The sequence below is a fragment of the Pipistrellus kuhlii genome, unplaced genomic scaffold (assembly GCF_014108245.1).
Source record: "Pipistrellus kuhlii isolate mPipKuh1 unplaced genomic scaffold, mPipKuh1.p scaffold_m20_p_16, whole genome shotgun sequence".
Classification (NCBI taxonomy): Eukaryota; Metazoa; Chordata; class Mammalia; order Chiroptera; family Vespertilionidae; genus Pipistrellus; species Pipistrellus kuhlii.
Genome location: NW_023425471.1, coordinates 10,068,061 through 10,083,578, shown reverse-complemented (window position 1 = coordinate 10,083,578; position 15,518 = coordinate 10,068,061). Strand labels below are relative to the sequence as shown.

The 15,518-nt window shown below is 46.1% G+C and overlaps 2 protein-coding genes across 5 annotated transcripts in view; both read left to right on the top strand.

Annotated features, from left to right (window-relative positions):
- The window catches only part of PCYT1B (phosphate cytidylyltransferase 1B, choline), a 90,908-nt gene that overhangs the window by 34,654 nt on the left and 40,736 nt on the right, over positions 1-15,518 (top strand). For all 4 annotated transcript variants that reach the window (XM_036439668.2, XM_036439669.2, XM_036439666.2 and 1 more), the window contains one exon: positions 13,403-13,519. In XM_036439668.2, coding sequence (XP_036295561.1) covers positions 13,403-13,519 — 117 coding nt within the window. The remainder of the gene's footprint in view (positions 1-13,402; positions 13,520-15,518) is intronic.
- On the top strand, positions 491-2,665 carry LOC118719836 (putative oxidoreductase GLYR1). The gene is given in 2 exon segments (XM_036439663.2): positions 491-2,058; positions 2,060-2,665. Coding segments are annotated over 2 exon segments (1,530 nt in total). The 5' UTR covers positions 491-1,006; the 3' UTR covers positions 2,538-2,665.

Below are 15,518 nucleotides of genomic sequence, written 5' to 3'. Positions count from 1 at the left end.
ACCATGTTCATTATTTGTATTCATTATCCTCAAGCAGATATTTATTTTTATCTTTAAATATATATATATTTCATTGATTTTTTTTTTTACAGAGAAGAAGAGAGAGGGATAGAGAGTTAGAATCATCGATGAGAGAGAAACATCGACCAGCTGCCTCCTGCACACCCCCCACTGGGGATGTGCCCGCAACCAAGGTACATGCCTTAACCCACATGTGTCAAACACAAGGCCCGCGGGCCAAATCCGTCCCGCCAGGCCTTGCAATGTGGCCCGCACCGCGCTGTCATCACTGTACTCTGCTGCGTTTCCATCACAATGACAGTTTATGACTGTTCAGTAAACCATTCGGCCCGCGATTTAGGCTGGATTTTAGAGTTTGGCCCCTTCTCTGATTGAGTTCGACACCCCTACTTAACCAGAATCGAACCGGGGCCCTTCAGTCGCAGGCTGAAGCTCTATCCACTGAGCAAAACCGGTTTCAGCATCAAGCAGCTATTTAGTATCATTTTGGTGTTATGCATAGTTTGTTATGTTTATTTTAAACATGCTTATCGGTGTGTGGCATACAGGCTTTCATTTTACCTGAACATCACATTTATATAATACGCTTAGTAAGTTTAACCATTCAGGATAAACAGGAATTTACTTGAAATGCTTTAGAAATGTTATAGTCTGTGGGTGGGCAGAAAGAGTATAATGCCATTGTAGTCACTTCCTGTTGCCCCATAACATATTGCCACCGATCTGGCAGCTTAAAACAATGCACAGTTGAGCCGCACCGTTATGTGGTCAGGTGGATTCCAACGAGCAGCTCCAGGGTGAGCTAAGGTTCAGCCAGGCCGGTCACGTGATCGGGCACACTCCAGCGTGGAGCACCGCCACGCCACGCGATGTAAGCTTCCCTGACACCGTGGCCAGTGCATCTGGATCCGCACACTCCGGCTGCAGCGCCACCATGCGGCCGTAAGGTTTTCCCTGCAGCGGCCAGTGCATCTGGATCGGTGAGATGCGGCCTATCAGCCTACAGCTGGGCGATTTGGTGTGGGGGCAACTTGGCCCATATCCTCCTTGGCAGGGGAAGATTATTAATCCACCCGAGGAGCTGGAGAGACCCCACGGGAAGAAATGGTGCTTTGTGAAGTTCTTTGGCATGGAGGACCATGCCTGGATTGAACTGGAACAGCTGAAGCCGTACCAGGCACATAAGGAAGAAATGATGCAGAAGACCAAGGGAAAGCTATTCCAGCGAGCGGTGGAGGCCGTGGAAGAATTCCCCGGGGCTGACAGAGAAAAAGACCAGACATCCCACAGTTCTACCAAAGATGGGGATCAGCAAGATTCCGGTGAGGAGAAAGGTAGGCTGAACTCAAGTGGCGGGAAGCGCACGCTTCGCCTATTTGAAGGGAAGCCAAGGGAAAAACTCAGAGAAAGAAATAAGAGGGTGTCATCAGGCTCTTCAGAGAGAAGCTCTAAGTCCCTCCTGAAAAGATCCCAAGAGCAGAGTGTCCAGAAGCGGGGTCTGTCCCCACAGGACGAGTAAGATTCTGAGTCTACCCCTATGAATGGGATGATGGCAATTGAGTGGCAGCCGAGTGCAAGCGGGCTCCTTAAAGACATAGACCTTCATTTCCACCACTTCCTGCTCAGCCAAACTGGGAAGCCAGATAACCATTACCAGGCAATCAGAAAGATGATGAAAATATGTGAAGAGGATACTGGGTCCAACTCCATCCAGGCAGCAGACAGCACGGCCATGAATGGCGGCATCACACCCACAGCCAAAAAGATAGGCTTTTTGGGCCTAGGCCTCATGGGAAGTGACATCATCTCCAACTTGCTAAACGCGGGTCATGTGGTGACTGACTCTGGAAGAACCCCTGCTGAAGTCATTTCTGCTTGTGACATCACCTTTGCCTGTGTGCCAGATCCAAAGAGAGCCGAGGATCTGGTGCTGGGCCTCAGCGGCGTGCTGCAAGGGATCCAGCCTGGGAAATGCTGTGTGGACTTGTCAACAATGGATGCTGACGCCGTCACGGAGCTGGCACAGTTGGTTGTGTCCGGGGGGCTGCTTTCTGGAAGCCCCCGTCTCCGGGAACCAGTCTCATGATGGGATGCTAGTGATCTTGGCAGCCGGAGACAGAGACTTAGATGAGGACTGCAGCAGTTGCTTCTAGGCGATGGGGAAGACCGCCTTCTTTCTCGGCAAGGTTGGCAATGCAGCCAAGATGATGCTGATCGTGAACATGGTCCTGGGGAGCTTCGTGGCCACCATCGCTGAGGGGCTGACCCTGGCCCAAGAGACAGGCCAGTCCCAGAAGACATTCTTGGACATCCTCAATGACGGACAACTGGCCAGCAGCTACCTGAATAAGAAGTTCCAACATATTCTGCAAGGAAACGTTGAGCCTGATGTCTACCTGAAATACATTCAAAAGGATCTTCGCTTAGCCATTGCTCTGGGCAGTGCTGTCAATCATCCAACTCCTATGGCAGCTGCAGCCAATGAGGTGTGCAAAACAGCCAAGGGGCTGGACTAGTCTGAAAAGGACATGTCTACTGTGTACTGGGCCTGTGTATGCTAAGCCCCCCTTTCTCCAGTCTTAATTCTTTTTTTAAACTTTCTTTATTGATTAAGGTATTACATGTATCCTTATTCCCCCATTACCACCCCCTCCAGCCCTCCCCATTCATGCCCTCACCCTCTGTTGTCTGTGTCCATTGGTTAGGCTTATACGCATGCATGCAAATCCTTTGGTTGATCTCTCCCCCTTACCCGCACTCCCCTACCTTCCCTTAGGTTTGATGTTCTGATCGATGTTTCTCTGTCTGGATCTGTTTTTGCTCATCAGTTTATGTTGTTCAGTATATTCCACAAATGAGTGAGATCCTATGATATTTATCTTTCTCTGCCTGGCTTATTTCACTTAGCAAAATGCTCTCCAGCTCCATCCATGTTGTTGCAAATGTTAAGAACTCATTTTTTTTTTTTTTTTTTTTTTTTTTTTTTGCCAGTCTTAGTTCTTGTTAATATTTTTTTTCTTGGTTAAAAAATAAAAAGTAAAACAATACGTATTTGCTAGGTCATGATTTCCTTTGTTCAGAAGTCCGAGCCTGGCTAAGCTGAGGCCTCTGTCCAGGATCTCACAAGGCTGCATTCAAAGTGTCACTTATCTGGAGGCTTAGCTGATCATAGGTCTACTTTTGAGCTCACTCAGGTTGTTGGCAGATTTTATTTCCTTGAAAATGAGAGACCAAGGATCTAGCTTCTTGCTGGTTGTCAGGGGGAGGTCACCCTCAGCTCCTAGAGGTCACCTGCAGATCCTTGCCATGTGGCCCTCTCTACAGGCCCTTTCACAACATGATAGCTTGCTTTAAAAAAAAAATTGTTGTTGAGAGTATTAGAGAAGTCCCCCACCTCCTCTTCCTCTTCTTCACTGGTTCCTGCCCCACCCCAGGCCTCCACCACCTATTATCTGTGTCCTTGGGCTATGCATATCCTATATAATAAAAGCCTAGGTGGCATCACGCAATGTTGTCACAAGATGGCTGCCACAAGATGGCTGGCAGGGAAGGGCAGTTGGGGGTGATGAAGCCTACAGGAGAGCGCAGTTTGGGGCAACTGGGCCTGCAGGGGAGGGCAGTTGGGGGTGAGCGGGCCTGCAACGGAGCATATTTGGGGGCAACCAGGCTGGCAGGGGAGTGCAGTTGGGCGCAAGATCAGGTCAGCAGGGGAGGGCAGTTGACGGTAACCAAGCCTGCAGGGGAGGGCAGTTAGGGGTGACCAGGCCAGCAGGAAAGGGCACTGGGGGCCATCAGGTTGGCAGGGGAGGGCAGTTGCGGATGATCGGATCAGCAGGGGAGGGCAATTAGGGGCCATCGGGCCAGCAGGAGAGGGCAGTTGGGGGTGATCAGACCAGTAGGGAAGCAGTTAGACATCAATGAGGCTGGCAGGGGAGCAGTTAGGGGCAATCAGGCTGGAAGCAGAAGCTGTTAGGGGCAATCAGACAGGCAGGCAGGCAAGCAGTTAGGAGCCAGTAGTCCCAGATTGTGAGAGGGATGTCCCAGACTAGAGAGGGTGCAGGCTGGGCTGAGGGATAGCCCCTCCACTATTACATATATATATATATATATATATATATATATATATATATATATATATATATACATACACACACACACACACACACACACACACACACACCGTATTTTTCGGACCATAAGACGCCTTTTTTCCCCCCCAGAAGTGGGGGGAAAAAGTCCCTGCATCTTATGGTCCAAATATAGCCTACACATATACTTAAAAAAAAAAAGTTTTTTTACTTGCCCGGCTCTGTGTGGTCTCTGTGTGCTTGCCCGGCTCTAAAATGGTTCTAAATGCTGCTGTTTACTTTACAGGGTTGATTACATGTGTTTATGACTGTGATGTTGGGTTTTAATGCACATAAAATATTTTAGGACACTATTTGTTTCAGAATCTTTTTTTCTTCATTTCCCTTCTCTAAAAACTGGTGCGTCTTAGCGTCTTATGGTCCGGTGCGTCTTATGGTCCGAAAAATACGGTGTGTGTGTGTGTGTGTGTGTGTGTGTGTGTGTGTGTATAAATAATAGTGGAGGGGCTCCACTATTGACTCCTGTAATGGGTCAATCGAACAGAAGGAGGTTGTGTGCACAGCATTGGGGGTGGGGCATTAGGGGCCTCCGCGCCTGCGCTGGGGGAGGGCCTGATCAGCAGCGGCTGAGGCTGCTTCAAGGGCTGAAGAGGGAGGGCTGGACCGGCAGCAGCTATGGCTGCTGCAGGGCCCGGGAAAGCAGCAGGGCCAGACCAGCAGTGACCACAGCTGCTTCGGGGCCAGGGAAGGAGTCAGGGCCAGACCACTCAAGGGTGGACAGCACTGCACGATTTTGAATCATGCACTGGGCTTCTAGTATGTATATAAGTTCTGTGGTTAATCTCTTCCCATCCCACCCCTTTCCTCTGAGATCTATCAGTCTGTGCCATGCTTCTATGCCTCTGGACCTATTTTGTTTATCAGTTTATTTTGTTCATTAGATTCCACATACCAGTAAGATCATGTGATACTTGTCTTTCTCTGACTGGCTTATTTCTTAGCATAATATTCTCCAGGTCCCTCCATGCTGTCTCAAAGGGGAAGAGATTCTTCTTTTTTACAGCTGCATAGTATTCCATTGTGTAAATGTACCACAGCTTTTTTTTTTTTTTTTTTTTTTTTTTATCCATGCATCCACTGATGGGCACTTGGGACTTTCTTTGCCTTCTGAACTTGCGTGACTTTTTCTTTCACAAGCTTAGGGAAGTTTTCTGTCATCATTTCTCCAAATAGGTTCTCTATTCCTTGCTGACTTTCTTTTCCCCCTGGTACCCTATGATACATTTCATGTTGTCCCCAAATTCCCTTAAACTGTCCTCATGCTTTGAAAGTATCTTTTTTTTTTTTTACTGCTGTTTTTTATACCTTGTTTTCTAATCCGCTTATTTGATTCTCTGCTTCATCAAATCTGCTTTTAATTCCTCCAGCATATACTTGATCTCAGCTACAGTATTCTTTATTTTTGCCTGTTTCTTACACATAGTTTCTATCTCATTTATCATGCTGATGTAGTTCCCATTAAGTTCCTTATAGTTATTACTAAGTTCCTTGAGCAACTTTATAACCATTACTATGAATTCTATGTCCGATAACATGCTTATTTCCATCTCATTTAGGTCCTTTTCTGGCGATTCCTCCTTTTCTTTAATTTGGGTATTGTTTCTTTATCTCCCCATTTTAGTTGTCTCTTTGTGTTTGTATCTGTATTAGATATACTTGCTATGACTCCCGGTCTTAATAGGGTGGACTTTTGCAGTAAATGTCTTGTGGGCCAAGTGGTGCAGTCTTCTTGTACTACTAAACTTGATATTATAGGAGTGACCCTTTTGTGGGTTATTTGGGCTCTCCTGTTGTAATTGGGTCTTGTTATTGTCCTGTTCATGCATGGACTCTCTTCTCGGGCTGGCTAACTGTATGGCTCAACCACAACCAGGTCATATGAATGGTTTTACAGGCGCTGACAGGGCAAAACCAAACCAAACCAAACCAAAGACATCTTATATAATAAAGAGGTAATATGCAAATTAACCCTCATGCCATCATGCCATCACAAGATGGCTGCGCCCACCACGGAGGCGGGGTTCCCATAATGAGCGTTTAGCAGTTACCTGAGGCTGCATGGCACTGGGCCGGGGCAGGGGACCTAAGGCTGCTCCCCCCACCCAGTGGGGCTTGTCTGGGGACCTCAGGCCGTGCCCCCCACCCTGGCACTAGGCTTGTGGACCTCAGGCCACGCCCCCTGCCTGGCGGGGCTTGACAGGGTACTTCAAGGTGCACTCCCTGCCCCAGTACCAGGCCAAGGGACCTCAGGCCCTGCCCTTCGCCCCGGGCCAGGGGACCTGAAGCCGTATTCCCCACCCTAGCACCCGGCTGGGGGACCTGAAGGTGTGCCAGGGGAAACTGAGGCTGCACCTCCCACCTGGTGGAGCTTGATGAGGGACCTGAGGCTGTGCCCCCTGCCCAGCTCCAGGCCGGGGGACCTGAGGCTTGATGGAGGTGGGGCTCGCCAGATCTGGATCTCACCCAATGGGGGTGGGGATGGCTGAGTTTGGGTCTCATGTGATTTCGAGGCATGCGCAGGTGGGTGGGTACCTGGCTCTGGATCCCGAGGCATGCCCCAGACGCTGACAGGAGAAAGATTTTCATATACATTTTAGTAGTTTTTGTTTTTTTCATCTCTGACACTTCTATCATAGAGAAAGGGCAAATAGCAATATTAAAATATTTCTTTAATTAATTCTCTTTTAATGTGCATGAATTCTCTTTTAGTGTGCACTGGGCCACTAGTATAAAATATCCCAACAAACAGCAAAAACAACCACAAAAGAGAAGAGAATTAGGAAAGATAAAAGAGAACAAGAATAATAAAAAAGAGAGAAAAAGATAATGTTACTAATAATAAGAGACAGAAAATAAAAAGAATACTGGAAGAGAAAAGGGACAGAAAAAAGATTCTGAAAGGAAAGAATGGAGAGCAAAAAATAAGAGTAAAGTAGGAAAAGGAAAACAGTAGAAAAAAGACAAGAAGATAGAGAAAGAAAAAAGTTATGCAAAGGTCAAAAGGAGAGAAAAGTAAAGCAAAAGAATGAGAAAGAAAGAAAATATAAGAAAAGGAAGGAGACTAGTAAGAGATATGAAAGAAACAAGAGAAAAGAGAAAAAAACCTTAATAACAACAGTAAATACCAAAGCAAGAAAAAAGAAAAAAGAAGCCAGCAAGTGAAGTTTATCTTGGCCTGTGGTCGGCAAACTGCAGCTCGCGAGCCACATGCAGCTCTTTGGCCCCTTGAGTGTGGCTCTTCCCCAAAATACCACGGCCTGGGCGAGTCTATTTTGAAGAAGTGGCGTTAGAAGAAGTTTAAGTTTAAAAAATTCAGCTTTAAAAAGAAATTTCAATCGTTGTGCTGTCGATAGTTGGCTCTGTTGACTAATGAGTTTGCCGACCACTCTAGGCAGATTATGTTGTCTGAGGCTGATTGTTCTGTCTGCTGCTTTCAGGCCTCCTAGGAGGGACTTTTGTGTCAGCCAATGTCAGGAGCTGTCCAAGTCTGGCTCCTGATTTCCTGTTATAGCTGTGGCCAGTCTGTAGCTCTCTGAGGTCCTCCTCCACATGTCACTACTCCACCTGTCCCCTGAGGTTGCCCGGTCTTCCAAAGAGAGTCTTCCAGTGGAGCCAGGCTAGCCTAGCTGGGGCCCTCTGCTTAGAGATGACACCGTCAGGCACTCTGAGGGGAAATGAGTCTCTGCTTCAAATCCAAACACCTCAATGTCTGCCGGAGACTCCAACTCTGTTCCCCCTACGGTGGCCTGGTGCAGGGTCAGGTTGGGTACAGTCTGCACCCTTTTCAGCATTCGCGGTTTCAGCTGCCCTAGGCTTAGTGGGATTGATCAAAACAGTCTCTAGTTGACAATGTTGCCAGCATAGCCCGCAGGAGGGGTTTAAACATTTTAAAAAAATATATCTTATTGGTTTTCTACAGAGAGGAAGGGAGAGGGATAGAGAGTCAGAAACATCGATGAGAGAGGATCATTGATCAGCTGCCTCTTCCACACCCCCTACTGGAGATGTGCTTGCAACCAAGGTACATGCCCTTGACCGGAATCAAACCTGGGACCCTTCAGTCTGCAGGCCGACACTCCATCCAGTGAGCCAAACCAGACAGGGCTAAGCATTTTCTCCTGGCCCCAGACAATAGCCTCTGAAGGTCTCACTCTTGGGATGCTCTGCTCTGAGCTGTTCTCCTGACCCCCCCCCCCCCCGCCACTGAGCTGCACCAGTGGGGCTATCTGGGGCATCAGAGCTGATCCAAACCATCTCCTGTTGGGGGTTATGTTCTAAGCCTGCAGGAGGGGGATGCGTTGCTCTGCCTCTCCTTCCCAAGCCTGGCAGGGCAGGGAGCTCAGCTCAGCCTCCCCACGATGCAGTCACAAAGCCCAGCTCTTGCTCACCGGTCTCCCCAATAGAAGCCTTCCCAGGGGATCCTGTTCAAATACCCCTGCTCTGTGAGGACCTGGTGCCCTCATGCCACAGGTCCAAGCAGAAGGGGTTACAAAGTCAGCCCCGCACAGGACCCAGATCTCTGCACAGCTGGTCTCAGTCAAGTGGGGGGTCGAGAATCCCAGCTCCACTTGTGCTCCCACCTCTCCACGGCGAGGGTCAAAAATCCCCAATCTGCCCTGCCACCAGCTCCACAGGATGGGCAGTCTGTGCAACCCTGCACCTGAGGTGAGAGATTCCTCTCCCCGTTCCCCACGCCACACAGTGGAGTCACTGGCTAGGGCTCTGCACAGTGCCTTCCAGGAAAGCAGAGGGTCTGTCAAAGTCACTGCTGGGTATAACCCCTTATTTTTGGAGTCAAACACTGCAGCACACTCTTTCCAGCAGTCCAAGCCCGGGGTGACCCTCTCTGGCCAAGGCTGCTAGCAATAGGTGTGCTCTCTCACTGCGAAGGGAAAGTCCCAACCTCCTAGCCCCGTGGTCAGCAAACTGCAGCTCGAGAGCCACATGTGGCTCTTTGGCCCCTTGAGTGCGGCTCTTCCACAAAATACCACAGCCTGGGCAAGTCTATTTTGAAGAAGTGGCGTTAGGAGAAGTTTAAGTTTAAAACATTTGGCTCTCCAAAGAAATGTCAATCGTTGTACTGTTGCTATTTGGCTCTGGTGACTAATGTGTTTGCTGACCACTGGCCTAGGCAGACAGTTTCCCTGCTTTCCTCTGCCCGCTGCCATATGCGCTCTCTTTCCTGTCTCTGCTGCTCCAAGTTTGAGATCCCTGTGTGGGATTGTGAGCCCACGCTCCCAAGCAGGGGCAAGCGGGAGCTCTGCAGCCAATATCAGCCTCTCAGATGAGCACCAGCTCCGGGCGGGAGGGCTCCTCCTTTCCCAGGGACTCCCCTTCTCTTCCCATTCTCTACATGGTTTCCCCAGTGCTCCTCAGATACAATATGCCCAATCAGCCCAATCAGCTGCACTTCTCTTGTTGTTTTTTTCAAGCTGACTGCACAGTATTTTATATTTTTTATTGATTTTTTACAGAGAGGAAGAGAGAGGGATAGAGAGTTAGAAACATTGATGAGAGAGAATCATCGATCAGCTGCCTCTTGCACACACCCTACTGGGGATGTGCCCGCAACCAAGGTACATGCCCTTGACTGGAATCGAACCTGGGACCTTTCAGTCCGCAGGCCGATGCTCTATCCACTGAGCCAAACTGGTTTCAGCTGACTGCACAGTGTTTTAGCTGTAAATCCAGCCGGTGGCTGGGAACAAGGGTCCACAGTCTCCTGTTAGGCCACATCCATCTTGCCCCATTCTGGCAGCTTGCTTCTGCACAACCACCAAGCTATGTACTGTCACATCATCATGAGAGTGCCATCTCTCATCTGGGCCAGATTGTACTCATCAGAAGCAAGTCACAGATCCCACTCACGCCCCAGACGGAGGGCGGTCACACACACATGCAAACACCAGCAGGCGGGAGGCATTGGGAGACGCCTTAAGGTCTCCAAAGCACGGCCCTGGAATCGCTGTGCTCTGCTTTGCGATAATTGCCAATCCCTCAGCTTCACACGCCAATATTTCCCAACACAGATGCTCTGCAGAGTCCCCAGATACCTAAAGGATGTCCAGAGAACCTCACACAAAGGATGAAAGCAACTAAATATACGAGCTAACTTTAAAAAGCCACATTCTATTGACGTTTTTACTAGGGAGCATTTCAAACAGACACAAAAACAAAATGATATGATGAAACTACCCGAGTCTGCCCCATGCATGCCCCCGTCTATTCTTTCCTCTGGAATTCTTTGAATGATAGGGCTTCCTATCACTCATCTCATTTATAAATAGTTGTGAGTATATACTAGTATATAAAACAACTAACTCTTTAAAGCATTAGCACTGTACCATTATCTCGCCTGAAAAATTACCAGTAATGCTTTAATATCATCAAATATTCAGTGTTACCATTCCCAATTGTCTTGTGTCATCATTTATATATAGTTTGTTTGAACCCAGATCCAAATAATGTCTATACATTACAATACATTGATGTGTCTTTTAAATTTATTCTAATCTGCAGGTCCTCCTATTTCTCTCTCATTTTTTTTCTCTTGAAGTTTATTTGTTAAGAGGCAGGATTCCTTTTTTTGTGTTTTTTTTGTTATTGTTGTTGTTGTTTTTTACTTTTGGTCCTGTAGAGTTTCCCAATCTGGGAACTGCTGACACATTACAGTTGTAAAAGTGAGCTTATTGCAAAATCAACTGCACAAATACCGTTCAAAGATTTCCTAAATGGCCTTTTTTTCTCGGTAATTATATCATCTTTCTTTACTTTTCTTTCCTCCCTGCTTCCTGAATCCATTTATCTCGATCACCTCTGAATCAATAAGGAAAAGTTCTGCAAAATTGCCATCTGCTTTCCTCTGGGGTTTAAAACTTTAAAACAAATTTTCCTCAATTGAATTCAAATTGAATAAGAGCATTGAAACCAAGGATCCCTCATTAGGCAGTTTGTTATTTCAGAGCGTTTTCTATTTACTGTGCCTTATTTAGGATACAGGATAATCCTGTGAAGGCAGTTCTGTTTGTTCAAAATGCTATATAATTGGAAATAATTGCAATACCCTGTCTGACATAAAGCCCCAAGATTTTTTTATTAGAGAAATTAAATTTATGAGAAATATTTTACCATCTGAATCTAGTAATGTAACATTTCTTTTAATGTATGTTCCAAATTAATGAGGTTGTACCACATCAAGAAATAATCACAACTTTAAATCTGTCTTCAAGAGCACTTAACCAAAGTCTGCATTCTTTTTTAAACTGTATTTTTATAGCATTAACATAATTCACGCATGTAGTTGAAAAAGTCGCTAAGACTCATGGGCCAGTGGTCGGCAAACTGCGGCTCTGTTGACTAATGAGTTTGCCCACCACTGCCTTAGGCTTACAAAAAACACAAACCAGCAGTACCTTTGCCTACATGCCCCACCCTGGAGTCTGGCTACCTGTGGGCACTCTGCACTTGAAAGTTAACTTTCCAAAATGTTAGGGACCTCTCTCATTCACTGTCATTGCCTTCTTTACTCCCTCTGCCTTGGGGTATTCTACCTTTTCCTTTTTTTTCTCTGTAATTCTTGTGTTTCGGGGGAAGTGGTGGTGACGGTGGTGGTGGTGGTGGTGGTGGTGTGTGTTCAATTTGCCATATTTATCTTGTAATTTGCCATATTTTCACTTTGTAGTTCCTTTGTTGAAAATCCAGAATGGTGTAAAAGTTGGTACCCTCTTTCTTTTAAAATATATTTTTAAAAGAAATATAGCCCTCTTTCTTTTAAAATGTATTTTATTGATTTTTCACAGAGAGGAAGAGAGAGGGATAGAGAGTAAGAAACATTGATGAGAGAGAGATATCGATCAACTACCTCTTGCACACCCCCCAGTGGGGATGTGTTGCAACCAAGGTACATGCCCTTGACTGGAATCAAACCTGGGACCTTTCAGTCCATAGGCCGATGCTCTATCCACTGAGCCAAACCGGTTTCGGCTAATATAGCCCTCTTATTTGAGGGTTTAGGTCATCCTGCATTTTCTAGCCTGCATTTCCAGTATCCTATCAAGCTTCCAGAGGGCTGTGGTGAAGTGAGTCCCTCTTCCCCATGGCAGACACTTCTGGGAGCTCTGTATGCCTTTGTGAGGGTGTCTGCTGTGGCCTCTTCACTCTTGTCCTTAGAACCCTAGTGTTGGTCACTCACCTCCAAACCTGAGGCCCACCCCCACACGTGACCTTTCTACCCCGATTCTCCTCTCTTTGGGGCACGTGTATCCCCCTCCCACATCGCTCATGGATCCCAAAGAGGTTAGGGAGTGACCCTTGTGCAGTAGTATGCTGGTAAGTGCTTAACAATTGGCCCTCCAGGGGACATAGGCACTTGCTAATTTCTGTGGCATAAATATTCCTACTGAGACTTCAGGCTGCCAGTGTGACTTGGAGTTTGGAATAAAGGTGCACAACTGCCCTAACCGGTTTGGCTCTGTGGATAGAGCGTTGGCCTGCGGACTGAAAGGTCCCAGGTTCGATTCCGGTCAAGGGCATGTACATGGGTTGCGGGCACATCCCCAGTAAGGGGTGTGCAGGAGGCAGCTGAGTCGATGTTTCTCTCTCATCGATGTTTCTATCTGTCCCTCTCTCTTCCTCTCTGTGAAAAATCAATTTTATATATATATATATATATATATATATATATATATATATATATATATATATATATAATTTTTTTTTTTAAAGCACATAACTGCCTCTCTAAAGGTGCATGGCTACTCCTGCACAGCACTGTCTCTGGGACACAGAACACAGCATCTTCATTCAAACTGCCAGACTCAAGGATGAAGTCATTTGTTCTTTTCCTTGAGCTCCTTGGTTACCCCTGCCTTGGTTACCGAGCTGACCCTGCCAACCCTATGCTTATTCCTGGTCTGTCTGAATGTGCTGCCTCAGGCTCCCGAGACTCCGCTGTGGGTCAAGAGAAGTCCCAGCGCCCTGTGTGGGTCTTCCTTGCTGCCTCAAAATGTATGTTCCGGGTCAGTCTTAATTTTGCTATGCTTCCACTCTGCTCCGATGTCTGCAGAAGAATCTCCTTGTAAAATTAACTTCCTGCATTCCTAGGAAATGGATGGTACGGAGACCTTGTGTTTTATCCAGGTAAACCTTCCCGCAGCGCCATACTGATGGGAGAATCAGGTAACCCGGATGTCCTAGTCTGCAGCTCTGTTGATGATGCTTTCTTTCTCCCACAGTTGACAGACCCGTCAGGGTGTATGCCGATGGGATATTTGACCTCTTTCACTCGGGCCACGCACGGGCACTTATGCAAGCAAAAACACTGTTTCCAAACAGCTACTTACTGGTAGGAGGTAAGAAATGCATGTTCTCTTTGTCTAGAAAACTCCTTAATAATGTGCTTTCTCTACAGGACCCCTTTCAGAGTTTTATTAAAATTTCACATTGTGCCCTAACTGGTTTGGCTCAGTGGATAGAGCATCGGCCTGTGGACTGAAGGGTCCCAGGTTCGATTCCGGTCAAGGGCATGTACCTTGGTTGCGGGCACATCCCCAGTGGGGGGTGTGCAGGAGGCAGCTGGTCGATGTTTCTCTCTCACTGATGTTTCAAACTTCCCCTTTCTCTCTGTAAAAAAATCAATAAATATATATATTTTAAAAATTTCACATTGTTAACGCTCCCAGGTTAGCCCATATTGGCTCACAAGTTTGCTGCCTGAAATTTAAAATGAGGTTTCAAAAACTGAAGCAGAATTATATCATGTGATTTATACATCACTAATCCCCAGAGAGAGACAGAGTAACTGCTTTATCCTTCTTTCCTTCCTTCCTTCCTTCCTTCCTTCCTTCCTTCCTTCCTTCCTTCCTTCCTTCCTTCCTTCCTTTTTCCATTAATCCTCACCGGAAGATATTTTTCCATTGATTTTTAGAGAGAGTGGAAGGGAGGGGGAGAGACAGAGAGAGAAACATTATGTGAGAGAGATGCATCGATTGGTTGCTCCCCTCCACCCCCACCCTGCACACACCCCAACCAGGTCTGGGGATCGAGCCTGCAACGGAAATAACTGCTCTTGACCAGAATCGAACCCAGGACCCTTCAGTCCGCAGGCCGACCCTCTATCCACTGAGCCAAACCAGCTGGGACTCTTCCTGTTTTCCATTAATGCTTTTCTTCTTGTGTTTGAGACTTGATCCAATTTATGTTCCTACAACTTTCGAGAGGGTTAGGAGAAAAGCAATATTATTTGGATATCAAATCTTGGAGAGCTGAAAGGGGTTCAGAATGATAAAGGTTAAACAAGGTCATTGTCTATTTGTGTGACATAGCACTGAGAATGATGTACTAACATCAGTGGCCTATATTCAATTAGTTGAATTTATATACAGTGTGTTAAAGAACTAGTTAACTATTTATTGAGATGCTACTATGTGCCAGGCATTCTTCTATTTTCTCTCCTTTCTTAACATATCAATTATACTTCTTTTTTCACTTTTTTAGTGGTTGACCTAGAATTTGCAATATACATTCTAACTAAGCCAAGTCCACTTTCAAATAACACTATACCAGTAGTTCAAGTTCCTTATAATAACAAAATATTTCTAATTCCTCCCTCCTATCCTTTGAATTATTGCTGTTATTCATTTCACTTATATGTAAGCATATATGTGTCATGCATAATTGACTACATTCTTGCTGTTATTATTTAGAACAAAGTGTTATCTGTTAGAGGAATTAAGAATAAGACAAATAAAAATTATCTTAACTTGTTCATTCTCTAATGTTCTTCCTTTGTGTAGATTGAAATTTCTGACATAATTTTCCTTCTCTCTGAAGAACTTTTCCCCCCTCTGAAGACCTTTTTAAAACACTTTTTGCAAAGCAGGTCTACTGGAAACGAATTTCCTCAATTTTTGTTTGTCTAAGGAAGTCTTTATTTCTCCTTTCCTTTTAAAGGATAATTTTGCAGGGTACAGAATTCTAGGTGGGTAGGTAGGTTGTTTTCTCTCAACCCTGTAAATATTTCCCTATTCTCTTCTTGCTTGCATTATTTCTGTGGAGAAGTTCAATGTAATTTTTAAAAAATATATTTTATTGATTTTTGTACAGAGAGGAAGGGAGAGAGATAGTTAGAAACATCGATGAGAGAGAGACATTGATTAGCTGCCTCTTGCACACCCCTACTGGGAATGTGCCTGCAACCAAGGTACATGCCCTTGACCGGAATCGAACCCGGGACCTTTCAGTCCGCAGGCCGACGCTCTATCCACTGAGCCAAACCGGTTTCAGCTCAATGTAATTTTTAACCTTGTACTTCTAATTAGTAAGGTGTTTTTCCCTCCCTTCTGGTGTCTT